Source organism: Falco rusticolus, chromosome 13, assembly GCF_015220075.1.
Source record: "Falco rusticolus isolate bFalRus1 chromosome 13, bFalRus1.pri, whole genome shotgun sequence".
NCBI classification, from domain to species: Eukaryota; Metazoa; Chordata; class Aves; order Falconiformes; family Falconidae; genus Falco; species Falco rusticolus.
The window spans coordinates 6,983,117-7,008,617 of NC_051199.1; the positions used below are offsets into that span (position 1 = coordinate 6,983,117).

General features: G+C 48.9%; 3 protein-coding genes across 3 annotated transcripts; all 3 read left to right on the top strand.

Annotated features, from left to right (window-relative positions):
* The first annotated feature begins 8,552 nt into the window (after positions 1 to 8,552).
* LOC119156863 (G-protein coupled receptor 35-like) lies at positions 8,553 to 9,737 on the top strand. The gene is made up of 2 exons (XM_037407262.1): positions 8,553 to 8,578; positions 8,783 to 9,737. The coding sequence occupies exons 1-2, from the start codon at positions 8,553 to 8,555 to the stop codon at positions 9,735 to 9,737; spliced, it is 981 nt and encodes a 326-aa protein (XP_037263159.1).
* A 1,930-nt stretch (positions 9,738 to 11,667) lies between these two features.
* On the top strand, positions 11,668 to 17,646 carry LOC119156627 (G-protein coupled receptor 35-like). Its single transcript, XM_037406677.1, has 2 exons — positions 11,668 to 11,967; positions 13,648 to 17,646. The coding sequence occupies exon 2, from the start codon at positions 13,660 to 13,662 to the stop codon at positions 14,608 to 14,610; it is 951 nt and encodes a 316-aa protein (XP_037262574.1). The 5' UTR covers positions 11,668 to 11,967; positions 13,648 to 13,659; the 3' UTR covers positions 14,611 to 17,646.
* A 4,012-nt stretch (positions 17,647 to 21,658) lies between these two features.
* On the top strand, positions 21,659 to 24,977 carry LOC119156814 (G-protein coupled receptor 35-like). Its single transcript, XM_037407153.1, has 2 exons — positions 21,659 to 21,930; positions 23,293 to 24,977. Exon 2 carries the CDS (start codon positions 23,319 to 23,321, stop codon positions 24,252 to 24,254), a length of 936 nt encoding a protein of 311 aa, XP_037263050.1. The 5' UTR covers positions 21,659 to 21,930; positions 23,293 to 23,318; the 3' UTR covers positions 24,255 to 24,977.
* Positions 24,978 to 25,501: the final 524 nt, after the last annotated feature.

Genomic DNA, 25,501 nt, shown 5'->3' on the forward strand with positions numbered 1-25,501 from the left:
CCTGGGGGCTCAGGGCTAGGACAGGTGAGCCACGACATCCTGCTGTCTCCGAAGCGGCCAGCACACCATGTGGGAGCCACTCAGGGCTTTCTGCCTCACCTAGGGGAGGCTGGGCGGCCTGTCCTGCTGGCAGCAAGGCCAGCGAGAGGTGCACGTCCCTTCACAGCTTGATTTTGGACTGCAGCACCCACCCCATCTCTGTCTCTCAGAGGTGGAAGGATGCATACTCAGCCATCTCTCTCACCTGTCCTCCTAAGATCTGCCCATGGATGGCAGAGCTTGGATGGACCCTGCTGACAGCTTGCTCAGTGATGACTCAGGCTATGGACAAACTGTCTTCCACAGGCTGCCCCAAACTGTGCTCAACTCCCCCCTCAAGGAGACCTCTGTGATCTCCCCCCCCCTGGGCTGCACCACCCTACAGAAGCTCCCTGACCCCCACCATGCTGCAAGACAACCACAGCTGCATGTAGGTGGGTGACAGACAGGTGACCTGTGAGCCTCGCATGGCAGGTTCCATCGCCACGCTTGCATGTCACGGGGAGGGTGGGCACCACCGGTGTGGAGACAGCCAAGGCTGAGGGCTTCACTTTCCCTGCAAACACAGGGAGAGGAGAAACTGAAGCTCTTGTGCCCACCTTGCTGTGGAGGGGACCTCTTTGGAAGTGATGGGTGGTGGGCACAGCTGCCTTGTAATCAGCGGTGTCAGTACGCAGAGGGGCAACCTGGGCTCTGCAGCCGGGTTTCGCTGGGCTAGTGCTGGCTGAGAGCTGAACGTGTTCGCACGCGCGTGTGTGTGGCACCCTGGCTGCTTCCTGGGCCCATCAGACACTTCCACACAATGATGGGCTGTGCTGTCCGCCTCGACTGTTGCCCCGGGAGGGCTTATCTCAGCGCCACGGCACACTCATCTTGAGGGAGAAGTGCCCCTGCACAAAGACACTTGTGTCTAAGTGGCAGGTAGGATTGGAAAGTGAGCCGCCCTGTGATGAAGAGGAGGAAGAAGGATGAGGTGAGACACACTGCGGCAGTAGCACTGGCCGTGTATGCCATGGGCAAACTTGATCTGAAACACCTTCACACCTGCCTGTCATGTTTCACTGGGAGTGCTGCCTCAGTGTGGCAAAAGCCACGCTCAGCCCGTCCCGCTACACTCGTGATGCCGCCTGCCCGTCTCCCTGCCTGGCACCCTGCCGGAGGGGGCCCCCCTTGCAGCCCACCGCGTGGGGCTGAGCTGCCACCTTGCCCAGTGCCACAGCACCACCCGATGCTGCCACTTTTTCCCACCTTGGTGCCCCAGTTCCCCCTGCAACAGGGTGCAAGGCAGCCACTCCGCCGGGGTTCGGCAGGCTCTGACCCCCAGCTCTGCCCGGCTGGCAGCCCACCCGCACGGCCACGGCAGGGGACCAGCCTCTCCCCACCCGTGGCTGGCCCTGTCACGGTGGGGCTGTGGGCGGGATGTCCCCACCAGCGGGCTCTCGGTGCTGACAGCTGCAGTTCTGCAGAGCTGGCAGCCGTGTGACTCATCTCAGTGCTGTCTCACACGCTGAGGACACAAACACACTTATCAAGAAGTCTCTCCTGGAAGGGAAAGCACCATGCTTTTATGGTTTCCACTGCGTCATTTCCATCACACCACACCATCAGATGCTGAAGCATACTGCTGCCCTGAAGCATCACCCCTCACCGAGCCCCAGGGAGGTATTTGCTCCCTTCCCCACTGGCCTGTGGCTTTTGTTCACTTAGCATTTCAGAGTTCAAAGCCTTGTCTTCCCATGTGGAAGACGGGCATCCCTGCCTCTCTGCTGGCCCTCAGCCAGCCATCCACTCTGCAGTTTCAATGGGCTGCAGCAAGCACACTCGGTGAAGGATTTCTGTTTGTAACTGCTCCTGTCCCAGGCACTATACCCAGATTTTTGGACAGCAGCATGTAGAGGCAGAGCTGGCATCTTCCATAGAAAATCTTAGCCTGATCCTTTTACCTTCTCTGTCCTAAGTAATTTGCTGCTGCTGCTGCTCATCTCCTCTCCTTTTACAGCCAGATCTGCATGGTGAGCTGGCACTCACGGTGTGCTCGTCCCTGTAACAATGCTGACTTACTATCTTCAGAAAAGGTAGGAAGGAACATCGAGAGGACTACAGGACAGCCAGTCTCACCTTGATCCCCGGGAAAGAGGTGGATGAATTCCTCTTGGAAACCATTTAAAACCATACTAAGTACAAGGAGGTGATTTCATTTACAAAATCATGTCTCATCAACTTGTTAGCTGCTTCTAAAGGATGCCTTTTCTTGGTGAATGAAGTGAGAGCAGCAGGTGGTGTTCACCTCAACTTCAGTGTTGAAAGCCGTACTGTCTCCCATAATACCGGCAGAGACAGACAGCTGAAGTATGAGCTGGGAAATGGACACTGAGGTGGTCAGAAAACTGGCTGAACCACCAGGCCCCAAGGGCCGTAGTTTGCAGCATGAAGTCCAGCTGGAGGCCAGTCCTTAGCGGAGTCCCTCGGATGTCAAGACTGGGGCGAATGATGAAGATGCCAAGTGGTACCGGCCTGGCGCTAGGGCAGAGTGTGCCCTCTGCAAGTCTGCAGATCGTATAAAACTGGGGGGCGGCTGATACACCAGGGGGTTGTGCCACCGTTCAGAGGCACCTTGACAGGCTGAAGAAGTGGGCTGACAGGGACCTCGTGAGGCTCATCTAGGGGAAGTGCAAAGTCCTGCACCTGAAGAGTAATAGCCCCATGCACCAGTACAGGCTGGGGCTGACAGGCTGGAAAGCAGCTTTGCAGAAAAGGACCTGGGATCCTGGTGGAAACCAAGCTGACCATGAGCCAGCAATGCAGCCCTGTTGCAGCAGAGGCAGGCAACAGCATCCTGGCATCCTGGGCTGCATTAGGATGAGCATTGCCAGCAGTTCAAGGGAGGTGATCCTTCCCCTCTACCTAGCACTGGTAAAATACATCTGGAGTGCCGTGTCCAGTTCTGGGCTCCCCAGTACAGGACAGACACGGACTTACTGCAGCAAGTACAGGAAAGTGCCACAAAGGTGATTAAGGGACTAGAGCATCTCTCATATGAGGAGAGGCTGAAAGAGCTGGGACCGTTCAGCCTGGAGGAGAGAAGGTTTGCAAGGATCTTATCCATATAACATTGGGTATAAACACCCAGTGGAAGGAAGTAGGGAAGATGGAGCTCTTAGCAGTGACAGTGAGAGGACAAGAGGCAATGAGCACAAACTGAAATACAGAAAAGTCCATTTAAACGTAAGAAAAAATGTTACTCTCATGCTGATCAAACACTGTTGCCCAGAGAATCTGTGGAGACACCCTGGAGATTTTCAAACCAGACTGGACATGGCCCTGGGCAATGGGCTCTGTGCAAGGGGTTGAGGTAAACCTCAAGAGGGCTCTTCCAATCTCAATCACTCTGTGAACAAGACCATCATCCTGGGCTCTCAGTCAAAAATAACTCAAAGTATCAGCCTCTGTTTGGGATATGCAGCTGCACCTACCACAGGCGCACAGCTCCCACAGCGTTTCCTTTGTGGCTGTCCTGACACGTGTCTTTCCTGGCCTTAAACCCCTGCAGTGACCCTCCCACCCCTCTTTCACGCTGCAGCCCAAAGAGCCATCGCAGCCTTTCATATCAGCACGCTTCCCTGCCTTCTTCCACCACAGCACCTCACAAATGCCAGATGGTGTCTGAGGGTCTCACCAGTGTGTGATTCAGAGACATTTTATGTGGCTCCTACCTTATGCACTGACGGTTTGGTCTCTGCAACAGACGAACATGGGGGCTTTGGATGCCTGGTTGCCTCCTGAGCGCTGTGATCAGCACACACATCTCTGTGGTTATAGTGTGGCTGCAAGGTGCGAAAGCCTTGTGGTGGAGCGGAGCGAGTGGGTCTTATCTTCAGGATGTTCTGTCAGGTCCTCTCCCCTGCACAGCCTTGCTGGACAGCTGTACTGCAGCACTTCCTCTGCTTGATGTCACCTGATGCCTCCCAAGCCAGGGACACCTGGGCCACGTCAGCATCCTGCCAGCCTTTGCTCACCACACCAGTGCCTGTGTGCTCTTTGCCCCTGAGCCCGAGCCAGCAGGCTTCTCTTCTCTCACAGCTCACCTAGCCAGGAGAGCACTCGTTGTCCTGCTTTATGAGCAACCAATGACCATTAGCACCTCTGCAACGAAGAAGTGTTACAGCTGATCAGGTTCTAAGGGTAAGTGGGCAGTGAGACAACTCCCCGCTAGCTATTTTGCACGCTGATTATCATCACCAACTAAATAGCCCACCACTGAGCCCTTTGGAGCTTACAGAATGCAGGGTGTGACCAGGGAGGCTCTTTGCCAGCCACGTGAGATGCCAAGGCCTTGGTTCAGTCATCAGCCTGAAGGTCTTGGGTGCTTTGGCTGTACCTGTGCTCAGAGAGGAGTGCACGCTGGAGCCCTGCTGCTGGCCCCACTGTGGCCATCTCCTGCTCCACCCCTGCCCCAGGCACTAAACCCAGGCCAAGGGGCTGTTTGGGTACAGTGGCCTCCACCTGAGGAGGGCTGGGGAGACCTTCTCCAGCCCAGAGAGAGCCTGTACTACGTGCCAAGCTGCTCAGTGTGCCCACCTGCCCAGCATGGCTCTGTTCTGTGAAGGTATCGGGGGACTACTGTCCAGTTATAAATTTCATGCTTCTTATTTCATTTTCTGCAATACGTGTTGGACTTCTGTAAGATACATTATCTCTAAACTGCTAGTGTTGCACAGCAGTTTAATTTTATTAGATCTTAACTTGCAGAATATTTTTTTTAAATAATTTTTGCAGTTAATGTATTGGCTTATATTGTGGTGGATTTGGTGGTGTTAGGTTAATGGTTGGACTCGATGATCTTAAAGGTCTTTTCCAACCTAAATGATTCTATGATTCTACAGTTCTATGAATTAATTCAGCACAGGGTGATCTAATACCATATATCACATCTTCCTGGCCTTGCTTAACTGCAGGTTTCAGCACAGCATTTCAAATCCACAGCTGCTGAGTACCACTGTTAGCCCTTGAACGCATCGTTTTAGAAAGTGCTGAATTCCAGTGAGGCACCAGACCTCACTGGAAAGTATTGCCACCGGTTATCTGGTTGGCAGACCAAACTGACATGAAATCTCCTACACAGGAGGAGGAGGTGCTATAGAAACCTTCAAGTACCAGCCAGCTTTTGGTGCCAGGTACCTGCCCTGCACATCCAGCTTGTGCCCACCCTCCAGCCCCACCGGCTGGCCCTGCTCCTCCTGGCCAGGATGCGTGGCTGCCCTGCCTCTGTCAGGACCTGCTGCTGATTTTGTGGCACTAAACCTACAGGTAATATCACTTTGTTTTATTCTCTCTTGCTTTTCTGTGAATTGCTGCTCAGGGTCCTGCTGTGGCTGGGAGGAGGGAGAGGAGGCTTAGGCGCCCAGTTTCTGCAGGGCAGGGCAGTCCTGGCCACGCAGAGGTCCATGCAATAGGTTGTGATCATTAAACCTTGTGTTAAGAGTTTCTGCTCTTATTCCAAGGTATTCTCTGGGGTCTTCGCACACAGCATGTTACTTCCTAACAGCAGCTGGGATCTGGAAGCTAAATTCATCCCAACGTGGGAAACAAGTGATTCCAAAAGTTTTCTTTTTTCTCTAAGCAAACCCTTGCACTCCTTTCCAGGGTCTTTCAAAGCAGCGCTATGGCTATGATGACTACATTACTGTTTTCAAAGGTGCGCTGATAGATGAGCCTGAAAGAACACAAATTGCAAACACCACCACCACCACCCCCCCCCAGAAACCAGCAAAAACAGTGCTGTCCCTTAGATCACTGCGTTTGATAGAGCTGTGAATGACAACAGCAAGGTCAGAGCAGGCAGTTTCCAGATTTCTTTATGCTATTTGGAAACTAAATAAAAGTTAAAGTGCCATGGCAGGGCCCTCGCTTAGGGCTCTTCTGCCACGGAAGCACTTTGCCTGGTCGCTCTTCCTGGCTGTGCTTCCCCCCCCAGGTCAGCTGGCTGCCCGGGGCTTGGCTAACACCCCTGTGAAGTACTGCCCTGTCCAAGTCTACTCTCATACCTGTGTAGCATATTTATTAAATCTTTGCTGGCAGCTACCCATTCAATTTATGCAAATGTTGGTGAAAATCAGGGCAGCTGCCATGGAGGTGGCAGGTTTGAAGGCGGTTGATGCAGAAGATGCTGTACTGTACCACATACTTCCCACCCCGTTTTTCTTCTCCCTCCCCCTCTACTCAGCTCCAGGTCCCTTCCCTCACCCACCATGGCTCCCATGCTGTCCTTAGCCATTTCACCCGCCGCATTCACCCTTCACCCCTCTGGTACCTGCTCACTTCTGAGCTCTGCTCCCAAGGAGGGAGGAAGATTTTATGCACCAGACTCCCCCTCCAGTGCAGCTGCTTCCACAGTGGCCACCCTGCTGGGAAAAACCACTGGATGTTTGCCATCATGGTGCTACTGCAACACCCACTGTACCTTCAGTCTGCCTTGCTTCTCCCCCTCCAAGCTCTCTGTTAAGTGTCTGGAAGAAGCCTGCTACTCCTTGAGCTGCTGCTGGAGGAAATGAGCCCAGCCCCAGCTTTCCTCCCCAGCCGGTCACCAGCTTCCATGGCAGGGCACAGCTGCTGACTGGCCCTCCCCAGTCTATTATGGTGGGGGGAAAGCAGTACACACCCCACCTTGTTTGTCAAGCCCCAGCCTATTCCTGGTCCTCCAGCAACAGCAAGACACTGTTATACAGTCATCTCCATCCTTTTCTCACAGCTGTATGTTGCTGCCTAGCCCCTCTGATGCTAGAGCCATCTCTTTTGCCCCTCCTTAAGCATTTCCAGCAGCCACAGGATATGCTAGCTTATCAAACTGCATCTCTTTAAAGACATTTTTTTGCTCAGCCATACTCTGTCTGTGCTACGTGGCCTGCTTTGACACCTTCTGCTTGTTTCCTTCCTCCTCTCCACACCGGTCTCTGAGCTGCCTTGTGGCCTGGAGCACTTGTGAGCCACCTCCAGCCCCAAAGGTGGTGTCCACCAGAGCCCTTCCATGCTGCAGCTCACACCAGCACAGCATGCCTGCGCCATACCTCAGCATGGGGTTGCTGCTGGCACCGCACACCGGGGCCACTGAAAAGCAACCTGGGCATCAGCCATGACAGCAAAGAGATCTGCCTCGTACAGTGAGTGAGCATAACAAGGTGGCTTCAGCCCTTGATGTAAGACATTTTCCTGCTACTACTTCCTCTGGTTCAGCAAGATTTTCCCAAAGTGACAGCTGTGAGCTTCCTTCCAGGGTGCAGGCAGGGAGCCGCAAGCCTCTGCTGGGAAAACCAGACCTGAGCACTTAAGTACTGGGAGAGAGCTCCATGCAGGAGTCACAGTAGTGTCCGTTGGTGCCCAAGACACTTGCATATCCCCCCAGCAATAGTGTTATTTGTGTCTTTATTGGTTACTTCAGAACTGGAGTCTGGTTTTGCAGGCAGTGCCCTCACCGCCTGCACATGATGCCTGCATTGCTTGCAGAGGCAACTGCTTAACCAGGCATGTCCAGCCATGGTGTCCCTTCCTGCACCTGTGAAAGCTGTAGGATTTAACCACATCCCTCAATACTTTCCTGTTAGGGTGGTAAAAACCTAATTTTAAATTAAAAGGTTAAAATTCTTTCCAAAGCACATTTAGATGCAAGCAGACATTCAGTGACACAAACGCAGAATTACCGGTTCAGATAATTCCTCCATATGCACGTCACATAAAGCCACTTTGCCCAGGATGGGGTCTGCTAAAAGCTGATTGTTATCTGCCCACAAAGTCACACTCTTCACACAACCAATACTCTTGTGAAACATCTAGCAGCTGGTGTGACAGAGGCTCAGTTACTACTACTTACATCTCATGGATTTCCCTGGGTGGCAGGGCGCCTGCCTTGAGCAGACCTTAATGGCAAGTTCCCTGTTTTGCACCAGTGTTCCTTCTTTCAGGTGTTCTGTCTCCTTTACATCTGCAGACTCATACTCTCTCCTGGAACAAATGGGCTTGAAACCCTTCCACCCCCATTCCCCTCCCAAGGATGTGGAGAGCAGCATGCCTCACCGACTCTCTTGGGGTTTCACATGTGCCTTTGGGATGCAGGAACGCAGAATCAGCTCTGTTTTCCTCTATGTAGCAGGAGCTCTGGGCTCAGAAGGCAGCCCAAAGGCTCAGAAACCTGCCCAGTTAGAGCCAGAGCATGAGGATGTCTACTAAGGAAAATCTGCTATGCCCTTTCAGCCCGTCGCTGCTCTAGTCTGGCTCCCAAGCCAGCACAACTGGTAGAAGAGCTTTTGCTCATGGGTTGCACTGGGCTTTAGCTTTGGTTGCTGCAGTCCCTGCCTAGCTCAAAATCAAGCTAAGCGCAATTTTATCTTATTTGCACAGCCTGGTTTAAGGAATTAGTGTTCACATTGTGACAGGATGCCCATGCTATCTATAGGAGCTCTTCTAAGTATTATTTCACACACCCCCATTCATATCTCCCTATTTAATAAAGGCTGTCTGCCATGTCCTATTGGAAGTGTACCTTGAGGTATTTACTCCTAAACTGAGTAAACATAAACAAAGCTTGACAAAGGATGTATCCCAGTTACAGGCTGACTGAGAAGGCCAGCTCCGTAGCCTCAAATTCACATGCATAACAAAATAAATACTTACTTAAATACCCTTTTTTACAGGAGCCATGTATCTGTTAAGAGGTAGGAGGAAAGTCTTACCACGTCTTTTCCTATTTCAGGTCTCAGAACATCATACAACATCTACACATCAGGACCATGAATGTGTCCAACAGCTGCAATGTTGCAAATCTAGAACTGTATCACAGTGTTCGTCTCATTGAATTCTGCCTGTATAACCTCATTTTCTTTTTTGGAGCACTATTTAATGCCCTTGCCCTCTGGGTGTTCTTCTGCAAGATAAAGAAGTGGACAGAAACCAGGGTGTATGTAATCAATTTAGTCCTTGCAGACTGCTTTGTCATCTGCATCTTGCCTTCCATGGCTTATTTGCTCTGGAATAAGGCAACCCGAGATGAGCTCTGCCAGTTTATAGAGGCAATGTATTTTATCAACATGGTAGTGAGCATCTACATAGTTTCATTTATCTCCATTGATCGATACATTGCCATAAAGCACCCCCTGAAAGCCAGGACCTTCAGGTCTCCATCAAAGGCTGCCTTTCTCTGTGGGCTTCTGTGGGTCTCCGTGATAATCGGGGCCACCTTTCAGTTTCAGCAGAGACACGCCGTGCTCTGTTTCCAGAAGGATACCACTGCGCCCGCTGTTCTGAGCCTGCTTTCCATTTTCTTTGTTTTCACTCTTCCATTAGCAGTCTTCATTTTTTGTTCCACAGAAGTTATCAGGAACCTTAAGAAACGCCTGAACACAAATTCATTAGAGGACAAATTAACCCAGAAAGCTGTTCACGTTATTTATGCAAACCTGATCATATTTTTGATATGTTTTGTGCCAGCCTACCTTGGCGTGTTTGCCAGGTTCGTATTGGAGGGCATTGGAGTTACCTGTTTCCTGCTCCAGGTTACAAAGAACTTCTCCTCCATGACAAGGTGTATCGCCACGTCCAACTGCTGCCTGGATAGCATCTGCTACTACTTTGTGACCAAGGAGTTCCATGAAGCCCTTCTATTGCCCAGACCCAGCACTGAAAAAATAGAACAAATCCACCCCTTGTAGACACACACTTGCTAAAGGAAGCAGAGGGTGGGGTGGTTGTCAGGGGTGACAAAAAACATCAAACCCAACATGCACCCCCCCATATTTCTGTAAGATCAAGAGAAGACACAGCTTCAGTGTTATTGGGGTAACTATTGCTCTTTCTCTTTAGGAAGTTAGGTTTAGCATGGCTAAGTTAATTGCAATTTATACTCTATGTTTCTGTTAAATGAGTAAGTTATTTCAGAGGTGTGTAAAAGTGAGTGTGTAACTGCTGGTTGTTAATGTGTCTCCATCCCACCCTCCAACACCTACTTGTTACTCTTACAGGAAGACAGGTGACCTACATATGTCTCCCTGTTTTAGTTCATTTTACAGCTAAAGGCAATTGATAATTATTGCCAACACGTACAAAATAATACATCATGTTTTACCTCATTGTGCATTTTAGGTTGTTTGCATTATTAAAATAATCCAGGTGTTTTTTGGTTTTTTTTATAGTATTCCTTTGGCGTGCTGGGGGAGGTTCAGGCAGTACGAGCATATTCTGAAGTACCTGGCCTTCCAAAACCAGCCTAGACTCTGCTGCCTGCCCTTCCCCTTCGGGTCAATGGGTCAGACAGATGCGAAGGAACACTTTGAGGATGAAAGCAAGACTTGTCCGGTGCCATAAAGGCACAAAGTCCAGGAGATTTCAAAGCAGAGTCAGTCCTTCTGTCAGCTCCCCCTCTGCTGCACTGCTGAGCCCTGGCACAGAGACACATCCCTAGAGCAGCCACCCCCAAGGGCTGCTGCTCCCACCCGTGGGGAAGCCCTTTTAACCCTACCTAGACCTTTGCCACCTGTGCATTGCTGTTCCCTGGGTTTATGTCGCAGCAGGAGGCTGGCCCTCAGGTTCACACTCCTGGCTGCAACTCAGGGTCAGCGTATCACGCCACGGCTGACCCCCACGGCTGGACACGGCTGCGTCCATTTCTGCAACCTGCCCACGTTGCCATGCCTAACTTTTCCATGGGGGAAATGCATTTGTACATGAGTCAGCAGCCTAGAAAAGTCAGGGGAGATGGGGAGTGGGTTGACCCTCTATACGTTATTCAAATGCTCCCCAGGACTGGGTGCTTTTTTCTTTCTAAATACTGAAAAATCTCTGAAATGGCCCCCAAGCTCTGCCCAGGCAATGCTCAGAGCACTCCAGCAGACAGTTCGGAGGAGTCTTCCTTGCCCACTTACACAATTTCCCTTGTGACCTACATCTGCTTTCAGGGAGCCCACAGCTGCTGCTTAATCTGCTGTTGTCACCTTTGGGGCCACAAGCTAGGGAGACATGAAGTAATGGGACAAATCCCAAGGGAGTCAGCGCCTGATTCCCATCAGCTGGCTCACATAGATGGGACTGTGACTGCTGCAGCCAACAGACAGCAAAAGCCATCAAAATGACTATGAAATACCACTGGGACATGTTCTTAAACCTGTTTCTAAAGTCCTGATGCTGATGGTGTGCTCACTGTCACGCCGGTGTGTCTCACCTGTGTCTGGTTGGCAGCGACTGTCATTGCTTGGGCTTTCCAACGATGCCGATGAGAAGTGTTGGACACTCGACTGCTTTGCAGAGGATAAGCAGGGCCGTATCATCTGTCACCTTTGTTGTAAAGACTCCAAAGAGAAGCATGCTGGGTCCCCTCGTCCTGGGCTCACTGTCAGGGGGTGCGTGAGCACTGAGGTGCCCCCTCGGAAAGGCCACCAGCCCCCACACTGCCACCCGCCTGGGGCATGCTCTGCAATGCCGCTGGAGACGTCTCAGGCTGCTGTGCTCCCTGGGGGACATTTTGCTGCCAGAAGAATAATTTTCAGCCATTATGGGTTTTATTTCAGAAATTGTTTTGTTTTCCCAATGACTGAAAACATTAAATTTTAATGGCTGGTTTGTGTGAGGAGGGTGGGGGGAGCGCAGGCTGAGCGGAAAAAGTGATGGTGAAGCGCTGAGCTGATGGGAGCGGAACAACAGAGGGCACCAGAGACTCGACCGTTCCGAAAAATAGGTGATAAATGAAGCACTTTGGGGAACAAGAGTTCATTGCTGTGTTTTCAGTGCTCCTGAGCTGTCAACGCAGGCTCCCAGGCAGCTGTGCCCCACTCCGAGCAGCACCCAGCACCCGCGGCGCCAACAGACCTCCTCCCCTGCCAGCATGCCCGCAGCTACACCGCAGCCTTTCTGAGGACTAACCCCACCTGACGGCCCCACAGGACTCAGGTAATGTCTTTTCGTTCTTCCCACCCCGGTGCGTGGCAGTGTGCTCTGCCCAGGGCTTCAGGGTGTGCTTTCTCACCTCCTAGCTGAAGCGTTAGCTAGGGCTGCCTCCCTTTTAGCCTACGGGTCAACCCTCAGCCCTACGCGGATGCCTCCCTTTCCTCCTGCTTGTACAGCTGCTATACCTCACCGTTTTGCAGCCACGTGTCAGCCAGGGGAGGTCTTCATCCCTCGCTGTTGTTTCACACCAGTGCTTCTTACCGCACTGAGCGTGAGCGTGCAGACACCTGGCTCCAGGCACGCGGTGGCGTGGGACCTTGGGAACCACCGCTGGCTCCCTGCTTACATGGGGGATTCAACGGGGCTGTGGTGCTCAGCTGCTCCTCCGGGCAGTGCTATGCATGCAGAGTGGCTTCCTCACCGCAGAAGGATCCTAGCAGGCTGGCAGGGAACAGGGAACGGCTGCAGGGTAGGTGGTACCACAGTGCATGAGGCTAAAAGCCCAAGAGAGCCAGGAGACCAGCTGCATGTTAGCTCCTCCATAAACTCCACCCTAAAACTGGCTCAGTTCTGCAATGCCATGCCAGTGCTGGTGCTCGGGCAGGTGCTGTGGTTTCCTCCGTGGCTGTTAGAAACATCTCCCAGTCTCAGAGCTAAAAACAGTTCACTTAGTTCATGCAATCGGATATTTTCTCTACAGTTTAGATGTTGATGCTTAGAAGTTGCTGACTTATAAGGCAATGTATTTATAAAAGGTTGTAGGAATCTGGGTGTTTTCCTTTCCTGCCTCACTGTAAACATTTCCTTTATAAGCTGCAGACTAAGCTTGATCTACCCTCCGCAGCCTCCTTGCTGGTAGCAGATGCCCTGAAATATTTAAAGGAATACCAGGAGATAGCCTAAGACCTTAGGTTTGTGTTTTCTGCTCTAGCAACATTTTGGCTTCCTGTCTTCGAAGGCAGAGATCAGAGACATGCTCACTTTCCCTTCTCTCTTTGGAAACCTGTTATCAGCTAGGGCTGGTGGTACCCACGCTGAGCTATTCCTCCCCAGCATCCTGCAGAAAGAGAAGCGGGTTTGTGCTTGGGGGCAGCCTGCCCACAGCGGGCACCCAACCACCAGCCTGCAGCAGTGTTCCCACCACCCCCAGGAGTGGAGCCACCTACCACACCTGGAAGGGCTCAAGCCCTGTGGAGCTTCACAGGCCTGGCAAGACCCACAGCTAACCCAAGGGGTGGCTTCAGCAGCAAAGCAAGGACCTTGGAGAGCAAAGAGGGAACACTGCCCAGCTACCCTAAAGCCAGTGGCTCTCTGATAACCACAACAGCAGCAAAGATGAGAGACCACAGAAACCATCATTCTGCTTTGCAGACCCTTTGCTATCACCCAGACTGTGCAAACCAGGGCTAGATGCAGGGCAAGGCAGGTTTAACCCTGTAATAGCTGCAAGACAGTGTTGCCTCTGTGGTTTTGTGTTAGCTGGTGGTGAGTGACAGCGTAACTTTGATGGCTGAGGGACGGATGGTGCTGATGAACCACTGAGCCCCAACCCTGGGGGCTGCCTGCGTATGCGACGCAGGGGAGTGAGGTGCCACAGAGCCGGGAGAGCAGGGCACTGCAGAGGATGCAGCCCAGAGGACCCGTCCCCCAGCTCAGTCTCATGCCTGCACCCTTTCCTTGCAGAGACAGCCCAACATGGGGAACTGCACCGAAGACAATGACACGCTGCAGAACAGCATTGCGCTATTTCAATTTATCGTCTACATCCCAGTGCTCTCTTTGGGGATCCCACTGAACATAATTGCTTTCCAGGTCTTCTGCTGCAAACTCAAGAGGTGGACCGAGACCCGGGTGTACATGATCAATCTCATGGTGGCGGACATTTTCCTGCTCTTCGTCCTGCCTTTCTTGATATATTTTACCAAGTATGACCATCCCATAGACAAGCTGTGTTCCATCATACAGAACATCTATTTTATAAACATGCCTATGAGCATCCTTATCATCACCCTGATTGCGATTGATCGATACATTGCGATCAAGTTCCCTCTAAAAGCAAAGATTCTTCGATCCCCGCTGAAATCGGCTTCTATCTGTGGGTGTTTTTGGATAATGCTGATAATTTATTCCTACGTGCGTACAAAATTTCATGAAAGAAAGGAACAATTCTGCCTTCGGAAACAATCTATTCAACCCAGTTATTTGTCATTATTCTACACTATCTTTGGATATTTTATTCCCTTAGGGATTGTGATTTTTTGCTCAGTACAAGTCATCAAATGTCTCAAAAAGAAGATGGCCACCAGCTGTCATGAGACCACCTTAATCCAGAAAGCAATCCACATTGTTTCTGTGAATTTGTGTGTTTTCATCGTATGCTTTTCACCTTTCTACATCGCACTGCTCTTGCGGTTTGCAGTTGATGTTGCTGGAGCTTGTTCTCTGGTCTTGAAAGTTAGAGCCTATATTCAGATCAGTGCATGCTTAGCAAATTTTAACTGCTGTTTGGATGCATTTTGCTATTACTTTGCAGCCAAGGAATTTCCAGAATTTCCTTCTCTGTTCCCCACTTGTATATCATCAATGAGGTCCAAGATGAACCAAAGCCAAGAGTCACAGCCACCCACAGATCAAGTCACGACATAAACAAGGTGTACTGCACTATAGGTGTTAAGAGCTACAGTGCTGCTGAAGCTTCAAGGCAGAGGGAATGGGACCACCTACAGTATTTGCCATCATTGTAGGTAGAGGCATGTCTGCAAGAAAGGGACAACACCCTCCAAGGGTTCTGATATTAACTTGAATTCTGTCCTCAGTGACTTGACTGCAGTTCTGACTAAACTCAGCTAAACATAGGAAACCGAGTACCCTTACAGCAATACGCAAATCCACTTCTAGTACCATAATATATATACATATGGTCACTTAAAAACAAGAAAAAGCCCCTGTACTAACAAGCCAAACCTAACAGATCCGAGCTGCTCACATCAAAGAATTTTTTTCCATTTAAAAATCTAAAAAACCTACATAATTTTGAAGCTTGCAGCTATTGCTGTGTATGGAGTAAACTGCAGGAGTCACAGTGGCCTGAGACTATTGCCCCATTCCTGCCTTATAACACTTGATTTAGCTTGTGGCAATGCCCTGGCATCTGCAAGGCTAAAATCCTTGTGGGTATAAATAAAGCCATTACTGCATGGGAACACTGAGCTACGCAAAGCGTTGTGGACTACAGAACAGACCCTTAGCATTGTGCGTATCAAGCGTAAAGCTGTGAAGACCTGATCTCACCCAAGTGTCTACCATAAGCCCTGGTGACAGGTTTGTTGTACTTCCATGTGATCAAATCTTCAACGAGTGTCCTGTCCAGTGAGAGGTCGCATCTGCCCAAGTTGTCACTGCCTCACACTGCAAGTGTGTTGATGGTCAGAAAACAGCAGTGAGCAACACGAAGCTGATGCAGCCCTGATCCCTCCCTCACCATCCATGAAGAGTTTTCAGGGGAGGTTTGGTGACAGCAGGGTGTGCAAGGCCCTTCTGCAGATACAGAGCAAACCCATGGCTGAGGGCTTCTCGACATTGTCCTGGGTGATGAAGCACTGCTTTGGATTTGGGGTTTTTTTTTCCTCTTTCAGCTGCTTGGACAGTGCACAGTGAGGGTTCAACAGCAATTCTGCATCTCATTTTGAGACATTTAACTCTTTCCATGCATTATGCAGAGAGCCTTGATCTGTTCTAGCTGGATCCCAGACCAGGCATCAGTTTTAATGTCTAGCTTTCCGGGTACCACATTCCTCTATAATACCAGTGCTTGTTGCCTGTGCAACATGTATCCTCTCACCTCACAGGGAAGTGAAAAGAGAGCAGCTCAAAACAGTTAAGCCACAAAGGGAGGTCTTGGGGCATCGGAAGGAAGCAACCCATAGAGAAACCTGAGCTGAGAGGGCAGACCATGCCAGAGTGTGACTACTTTACATTTATCTGCATAGAAATTTAATCTAACGTTTTACCACATAGTAACTTAAAGTCAGCATGAGAAATGTTACAGGGTTTTTGAAACGCATGTGATAACTGTATCTCAGCTGGCTACATGGTCCTTGACTTTCAGTGTCTTCTGACTTGCAAACCTCTAAAAAAATTCCTCCAGGGAATGCAAACCCATACTCTATTCGTTTAAACCTAGAGACAATTAACTTTCTTAGTGACAACTTACAAATAGTTCCCCTACTAGTGGCCTATCTGTCACCTTCTAGTGCTTGCAGACCCCATGCTGAAACCACTGCCTGGACGTTGGCTACACAACATAGCAAACAGCCATTCCCATCACGGGAAGTACTCCCCATCCAAATGTTAGATCTACCTGCCCTGTGTCAATACTTTGGCAGAGCTCGCAGCATGATGGAAGCTGCTGTGAGCAACTGTGGCCTAAAAATGGAGGAAACTACTCAGGTCATTCAGTTGATCATTTATGTCCCAATTTTCTTCTTCAATGTATTATTTAATGCTTTGGCTTTACTGGTATTTCACTGCAAGCAGAGCAAAAGGGCCATGTATGTATGTGACCAACTTAATCATTGCACACTGTTTGGCTCTCATTCTGCTCTTTAAGGTCTCTTTTCAAAGACGGGAAAAGATACATGAGACAAATAGTGCCTGATCTTAAAAACTATCTGTTGCCTAAGGAGATGCGTGAGTGTGGTCACCCTTGTAGCTGTCAACAAATACACTGCAATGAACCACCCTTGGAGAGCAAGAGGCTTAGGGTCCCCATGAGCCCGTTCTTCTCTATGGTGTGTCATTGACCTTCACGACAGGCATTGCTTACGTGGCCAGGCGAGCAGTGTTCAGCAAGGAAAAAGACTTCTGTTTCCAGAAACAGCAGCAAAGGCCTTCAAAAACACTTTTGGCTCTGGGATCTCCTTCTGGGATTTGGCATCTCATTGGTTATAATGTCTGTCCAAACAGATAATTATAAAAATTTTTATTATTCTGAAAAAAGAGGAATGTCGATTCATATCAACCTGTTATCCTACTGTTAATCCAGAAAGCAAACAACTTACTTTTTTTTGCAAGCCCAGTCATGTTCGTGTTTTCACCCTCTGAATATGGGGCACCTTGTTCAGTTTACAATGGGCTTCAATTAGGTTGTCTGCTCTGAAATACAAAGCAGCAAAGCTTTTGTGCATGTGGCCTCATGTATAGTCCTCATAGTACAGTAAATACTAATTGCTGTTGCGATGTCCTTTGCTACCGTTTTGCAACCAAAAAATTTCAGGACATTTTCTTCTTACCCAAGCCTATCGTTTTTAAATCAAGGAAGGATCACAGACAAGGCACTCTATTAAACTACACAGCTGCTGCGTTTTCAGCCCAGCCAGCAGCTAAGCACCACACAGCTGCTCACTTACTCCCTGTCAGTGACAAAACCAGTACAACAGCTGTGCTAAATAATTTATAGTTGGTATTCCTATACGTAGCCAAGCTTACTGCATACAGAGCTGTATAAAATGAATGTGGTTTTTTTCTTGTAGGAAGCTGAAGTCTCCTACTGTTCATGTTCTAAATTTCAAAAATAAAGTGTTCCTTTTTCTTATTGTAAAGTGGAAATTTGTTGACTTCATAATCCCTGTCATCATTAAGTAATATTTTTTGTTGTTTGTACTGAATGCTATGAAAACAAGAAAGGAAACATTATTTTGCAAATGAAAATAAAGCTATCTCATAGTAATATATCTATAAATAAATATTCATTTTTTACCATTATACATCACAGTCCTCTATTATTAACATTAAACCTATACTGGAGATTGTGAGAGGACACTTAGCTACCATGGTATAAGATCTGCCTTACAACAGGATATTTATAGTGCAACCCAAAGATGAGCAAGGCACTTTCTGTTTACCTGAAGACGTATGTACTACTTTGGACAAAATTGTTGTCTGGTTTATGTGTCAAGTTACAATGATGTTTATGATGGGTTTATGATACTCTTCTTCAGTCTGAACAAAACCTCAGCTCCCTGAGTCCTCCTAGTAAATGGAACAGATAAGTCATCAGTACTTGGGCCCAACAAACCACCAGCCATCAAACAACACTGGAATAGAAATCCATGAGGACAGTGACATAGTTATCCACAAATCTTTCCCATTTCTTAGCACAAGAGTCTGGCTGATGACAGTGGGGAGCACCAGCTGCAGTCCATCAGCAGCTCCAGCAAGCAGGGCTGCACCACTGGATTCTGGTACCATTTCAGCAAGATATAATCTCTCTGTCCCTTAAAAGAAAAAGATGCTAACAGTGGCTTAAGCTTTAAATGAGCAAATGGATGCTGCGGTCAAAATTTAGGCTTGAAAGAAACAAAACCAGAAACATTAAAAAACCCCAACTAAACACCACCAAATCAAAATAAGACAAAACAAAACACAACCACAGGGAAAAGCCTACAAGTAATCCAGAATCTTGCTTCTAACTGAGCAGCCATCTGATTTAACATTTTTGGCCCTTCTAAACAGGGAAGGCAGGTGGCATTTCACAGTTTGGCTGCATTTGGGCAGGCCTGAAGTCTGAGTTCTCACCAGAGGTTTGGGCTCCAGCAGCACTCCTCTTCTGGGGCTGAAGGACACATACCAAGTTCTGCATTTTGGTGAGCCGGGTGCTGCTTTCAGGTTTTGGAGGTATCTCTGTGTTTTCAGTTTCCCAGTGCAGTGCCGTGTCCCAGTCGTGAGCTTTGCCCAGCAGTCTCCAGTGTACTGGCTTTGCCATGCCCTGCCCAGTATGTTTGCAAGAGACACATGGCCAAGCCCTTCAGTGCTGATGCTGCGGCAGTACCGAGCGGGCTGTTGTGCAGAGCGCCCTGTGAGTGCCTTGCCTGCGGTGGCTGGGTTTCTGAGTGGTGCTAAGCAAGGGGAAAGGGGAAGCAGTCTCAACACCCTGGCTTGGTCACTGTGAGGTTGATGCAGTTATTAGCACGACACTGCCATTTCAGCAGCTTTCCATGCTAAAAGAATACTGATACATTCTTCTCCTAAGCCTGTGGTTCTGTTTCAGCCAAGACCTGCTGTTGCAGCATCACGTCTCCCTGTGAGAAAGCCAGGAAAAAACCCACACAGGGCAGAGAAACTGCAGAATCCAAATGCCGCAGGGTAGCACAGCATCCCATGTCCCCCTTGCACACGTGGAGCAGGTACCAGTACCTGTCTCACCTTGCCAGAGGCCCTGTCCCATCGTGTTGTGCCAGTGGCTGTAGCCTGCAGGGCACAGCCTCTGGGAGGCAGAAGAGACCAAGACCTTCGCTGGCAGGGAAAGGAGGCAGGAGCCCATCAAACCGGAGCTGTCCTGTCTGTTAGCAATCTGTAATCTGTACCAGGAGCACGGGAAAACCTCATGAGAAGAGCTTTCTTTGCCTGGGACACAACCTCAAGCAGGACATCATGCAGTGCTTACAAGGGAAAGAAATATGATTGTGCAGAACAGAAATAAGTCTTAGAGATCAAGAGTGTAAAGATCAAATGGGTCTCAGCAAATTCTTGCCTTAGATATGAAAATCTACCTACAAATTACAAGCAAAGAAGTGAGATTACTCAGTACTGCTGCTGATAAAACCAAGAAAATTGTCCAGGTATGTCCTGAAAACTGATTATTTTTCACAGCTTTCACTTAGGATTAGGAACACAGGAAGTCCAGAAATTTAAAGGAATTAGCACATGAAATCTCACACCAGCAACAAGGCTTTTAAGTAAAGTCAGCCAAGAGAGGATCGGGGGCAGAGACCACCACAGTCCCTTCTCTAGGATGGGGGAAGAAAGGGAAGTGTCTGGCCAGTAACAGCTCTGCTATGCTCAGATCTGAAACTTCTGCAGATTCACAATATGCCTGACTAAAATTAAATGGGAGGGACACACAGAAAGGCAAAGGTTAAGTGCTGCTTCACCTTGTGGGAATATTTTGCTTCACTGGCTTTTTCCACTAAGAAAATTACTTTTCCAGCCAAGGTGTGGTATACACTGGTGTCAGTGGAAAAGGTCCTTTGGAGCACTTTGCAAGCAGTAATGCACTTTGTACAGACACTGGTACTCAGTGATGCCACAGGCCCCCAGACTACCCTGCCAGAGAGCTGCCACCAAGGAAATGAGAGTGTAAGTGTGTCACCTGCACTGCACCACATGGTGACAGCACTCACAGGGCTGAGACAGGCTGAAAGCTGCAGAGGCGGGGGAAAATACCAAGTGAGCATCATTGGTCCATGGCAGAGGTGATAATACCTGGAACTGGGTGGAAGGGGCCATAAGCAGCTGCAAAAGCCTTGAGGGTGAAGAAGAGAAGCGTGAGGATTCTGACCCAGCGGTGTCCAGAAATCAGAAAATCCAAGAGCAACACCAGGAAACATGTAAGTTCTCTACATATAACACTTTATTGTAGCTTTGCCTACTGGTAGCTGGTGCTGAGTTTCTCTGACATACCCTGGTGAACCTGCTGATCACAGCCAGCTCTTTTGTGCCTAATGACATGGTTTGTTCCTCCTTTGAAGCCTCACCAGCCTGACAGGAGAAATATCTGCCTTCATCTGGTGACCACAGCACCAAGCAGTGGATGGTAAGCCTCACACTGAAGAGATACCATGAGCTAAGCTCCCTGCAGGCTTGATTTTGACTGCTCATGGTTAATCCTGGCAGTGATTGCCTTGATACAGACAAGAGAAGTTTGTGGATAATACCTGAGGATGCAAAGTGAAGTGTTTTCTGCACAGTGGTGAAAGTATCACAGCCCAGGAGCTGGATGACTTTGAAAACTGAAGTACTAACAAGGACTGTGACATGAAAATGATGGTGGTAGGGGATCAACAGGCTGAGCGTACTAATAGGTCAGTAGCTACTTGTAAGCATTCACCAAGAAGCAGTCACAAGAAAGGCAAAAGCAATCCCTGGAAACTCAGGAGCATTTAAGCTAAGCTCTACGCTGACTATACAGTGGCAAGGAATTAATCTCAAATGCTGGTTTGCAATACGCAGATAATGCAGAAATACTCCAGAAGCTGCTCTAAGATGACTTGAAAAGTGGGAAGGGGAAATGTGTTTGGCCAAGACAGCAATTCAAGGTACTAAGAGCGAGACCCTTGAGCTTGTTGATCAACGTGTTTGGACTCTTCTTGTAAGCAGGCTGCAAGGGGCAGCCAAAAAGGAGCCCCTGCCCAGCAGGTGCCTGCAACTGTAGAGCAGTCACCAAGTCAGCAGGTCAAAGGGTCACGGTGTCACATTTTCTCAGAATTGGTGGTTGATGAGAACTATGGAAGGTGAAACAATTACTGTGATTCAGAGTGAAACCCAGTTATAATAATCGCAAAACTGTCTGCAGAGTGCAGCCCTCACCTCTCCAACAGCTCTGTGAATGGCACTGGGGGCCTGCCAGGGCTGCTCTGTGCTGGGGGTCAGCAGTGTGACAACAGGTGGCAGTCCCCCCTCCCTCCCCAGCAGGAGTGGCGGTCTAGAAGGCAGAGAGAAGACCTCAGGACACTCCAGGCCAACAGGTCCCCTGCAAGCCATGTGCACAGCCTGTTGGGCAAGAAAGGTCAATGTGCATTGCCCGGTGGGACATCACGCAATGGAAAGTAAATCAAAGTTAAAACCCAAAGCCCTTCCATCAGCAGAGGAATCTGCCGGGCCACACGGCAGACAAGCATTTCGCCTTGCTGCAGGGTATTGCAGGCTTCTCAGTCAACAGGGGGTGATTACGAGCCACCACGCCAGTGGTGACAGAGGAAGCTCAACCCCGGGGAAATGCGTTGAGGAGGGGTGGGGGTGCTTCCTCGACCAACATTGCTGCTGTCACAACCACCAGCAAGCGGTCATCGCAGGACACCTTGCTGGTCACATGCCAGGACCACTGCTACAAGGGCTCATCGTGCCTGCACATCGCACCGCAGCTGGTCTGGAGGAACATTCACGCTTTCCGAGCAAGCAAGCAAGCAGGTAATTCTTCCTGGCTATTTGCTGACCTGGTTATTTGAGCTCTGCAAGACACTGCCTTCCCCAGACATGGTGGGACACTAAAATGGTGGTGGAGAAGCTGAGAGAGGGCTGGAGCCTGTGTATTTTCTAAGGCTCACTTTGATACTGGCCACATTAGACATGTTTTGGATGCTTAAGGGCTGTCTCAGCCTTTGCTAGATCCCCATTTTCTATTATGATCTACCCTTATACCTTCTGGGTTATAACTCATTCCTCACATCCAAAGCACAGAGCTGCCGCAGGTAGTGGCTGCAGCACGTTCCTTCACCTCCAAAGAGGTCTCTGGCCTGATTCCTTAGCAGTGTGATTTTCAGAGCTAGCCCAGAGCTGCAGATGCATGTAGATGCTGCAGTGCTGCCCTATGGTTTGCTCACTCGGGATGCTTTCGATCCCGGGAACCTGCACCCATGGAGCAATGTTCCTCTTGCAGGGAAAATCCAAAGACATCTCAGACCTCCTTGGTCTCTATCCGTGAACGGTTGCACCTGGAATATAGTCCTGCATTAACTCCTCCGAAGCAGGAGTGCCAGCAATATTGCCCTTAAATCCAGGGTGATAAAACCACCCACTAGATCAGATACAGCTCACATCTTTATTTCACGTGGCTGCTGTGAAATTTAGTGCTGTGGCATTGGTGGGTTTTTGGGGTGTTGGAATCATGGCAGATTGCTGTAATACTTCTGAGATGAAGATCAACTTTCATGTTCTTTGAAAAGTACACGCAGACCACTAAATGCTACCACTGAGTACAGATTCAATGGCAGCTAAAACTAACGAGAGATATTAATAACTGCTGTTACCACTAACGAGAAGTGGTGCAGACACAGCTCAGGACTGAAGGAGAGGACAGCTTTCTTTTGCTGCATATCTCCTGGAATATTTTGAGCTATGAGGATGTTGGTTGGCTTCTCCTGAGCACCATTACAAGGGAAGGGATGAGAGCTGGGTTTAGGCATCTCCTTCTCATTGTCAGATTTCCATTCTCAGATGGTTGATAACAGCTCACATAACTGCTAGCTGCAGGATACCTGCCACTGCCTGGTCTGACTCTGGCCCAAAAGGGAGGCCCAAGCATTTTCCCCTGCTGCCTCCACGAGCAGTCTTCCCTCCATGGGACCCAGTGAGAACCTGCACTTTTCCCCACAACTGATCAGGCTTGTGTCGCACTCCCCTCTTTCCCACAAGGTACCCTACAGCCAGCTCTGCTCTGCAGAGTCATCTCCACAATCTGGTTTCCACTGTTGCTAAAGCCCTGAACTATCTGGATTAATCACTGATTCAGTCAAGAGTCTAGCTTCTAAAAGGTTTAATCTGCTTTTTCAGGAACTGTGCATCTTGATAGACCCAAAATGAACCCTAGCAGCTGCAATATCACAGCCTATGAAAGCTTTCCACTTGTCCAGCTGTGTGTTTACATCCCAGTTTTGCTTTTGGGCATTTTGCTGAACATGTCGGCGCTGTGGGTGTTCTGCTGCAAACTCGGCAAATGGACAGAAACCAGAGTATACATGGTCAACTTGGCTGTGGCTGACTGCTTGCTGCTGTTTAGTTTGCCTTTTAAAACTTTATCCCACTTCAATCAGCTAAAGGTAGGTAGCTGGTGCTTGGTTCTTGAAGGTGGCTATTTCATAAACCGCCTAATGAGCATCGGTATCATCACTGTCGTAGCAGCTGATAGGTATCTTGCAATCAAGTACCCATTGAAAGCCAAGGTGCTGAGGTCACCCCTGAAGGCAGCTTGTGCCTCTGGATTTCTCTGGATAGTCGTCATCTGTGTGATGTCCCTCATTAAAAAGTTAGAGGACAGAGGACAAGATGAACTTTGCTTTGAAAAACCTTCCGTTAAGCCCTCAGTGATCACACTGTGTGCTGTTATTGTAGGGTTTTTCATACCATTGATCATCTTGAGTTATTGCTCCATACAAGTCATTGCAGAACTCATGAGAAAGAAGAATGAATATTGTCACAAGGAAAAGTCAATCAGGAAGGCCATCTACATCGTGTCTGCAAACATGGCTGTGTTCATCATATGCTTTTTACCTCTTTACCTCGGGCATCTCCTTCGCTTTATAATGGACTCCACCAGCTCCAACTGCTCTGCAATACAGTGGGTCAATAATTTTGTTCACCTTGCCTCAGTCCTCGCAAACACAAACTGCTGCCTGGATGCTATTTGTTACTACTTTGTCAACAAGGAATTTAAGGAAGCGTCTCCCAAGCTAGCAAAGTCCAAATTTGAAGCCAGTGAAGAAGCTGACATTCAGCTCCCACATGTAATGCATTAATGCAAAACCCATGCAGCTCACATTTGATACTTGCTATGTTCAAGTTCAACTGGGACTCAATAGCAGGCTTTCCCACTTTCTTTCTGTGAGTGGGATTGAGGGACTTTCTACTAATGGGAATGATTTAGACACATGAAAATTAGCCCTGATTCAGACAACCATAGCAGTCCAGATCCTGATGTAATGATCTAGCTTGCTATGGATAATTCTCTGCCAAAACAAGTACAGCCAGTGGTAAAGGTTTTTTTTTATCACTCACCCTCACATTGGATCAGCTTTTATACAGCTGTAGCTGTGACATATAAACAGAGGTTATTCCAAATATAAAAAGATTTTTTAAAAGTCTAAGTGAAACCACTTAGAAGAAAAAGAAAGGAGGATGTTTTTATAAATCACAAACATCTTGTTTTTTAGTTGGTAATAATGCATAGCCACGGTAGCAGAGACAGTTTTAGCCTGCTTTAGATAGTATGAATGGTTTTGTGAAGCTATGTAACAGCTACAAAATGGTCATCAATTTCAGTACAAGGTGATAAGAAATTGCAAGTGCTTTGACTGGGGAAAAAAAATTTACGTCAAAAGTGTTTGAGTAAAATGACATTAAAACTCCTATCCAAAGAGTTGAGGTGGGGCAGTGGGAATAAGGACCCCGTATTAGGGGTTTATTCAGCCTTATAATGCAAAGGACTGTCTAAAGAAAGTGGCAGCAAGCTGTTCCAAAGAAACCAACATAAATAAAGTTGTGTTACTAGCACAGAGTTCAGTCTCTTAATGAGTTAAATGGAAAAGGTGGGAGATAAGGACTTGCTCTGCTGTCTGTCCCCAGGAGGGACAGCTCACCTCCCCACTGTCCAGTGCAGGGCGGGGGGTATAAGCTGCAACGGAGACTGGGATTTTCAAAGGCAGAGCGGTGCATACCACCTTGTGATGCACTGACCCACAAACAGCTAAGTAGGTAAAACCACTAACGTAGGTAAAGCCACATGCCCCTGTATGGGACATATCAGACACACACCTCCATTCATGCCTCCCAACCCCAGGCTGGGCTTCCACCTGCCTGGGTGTGCTGGGCCGAACCCTGCCACCACGTAAGCAGCTTTACAGCCCCAGCATCCAGCTCAGCCTTTGCATCTCCTCCTACTCAAGGCACATGCCATAAGGAGGAAACCCTTCAAGGAGAGGCTCTGCTGCAGACCATAGTTGAGCAGGGCCCTCCATACACTTGGGCAGTGGCTGTGCTGCTGCTC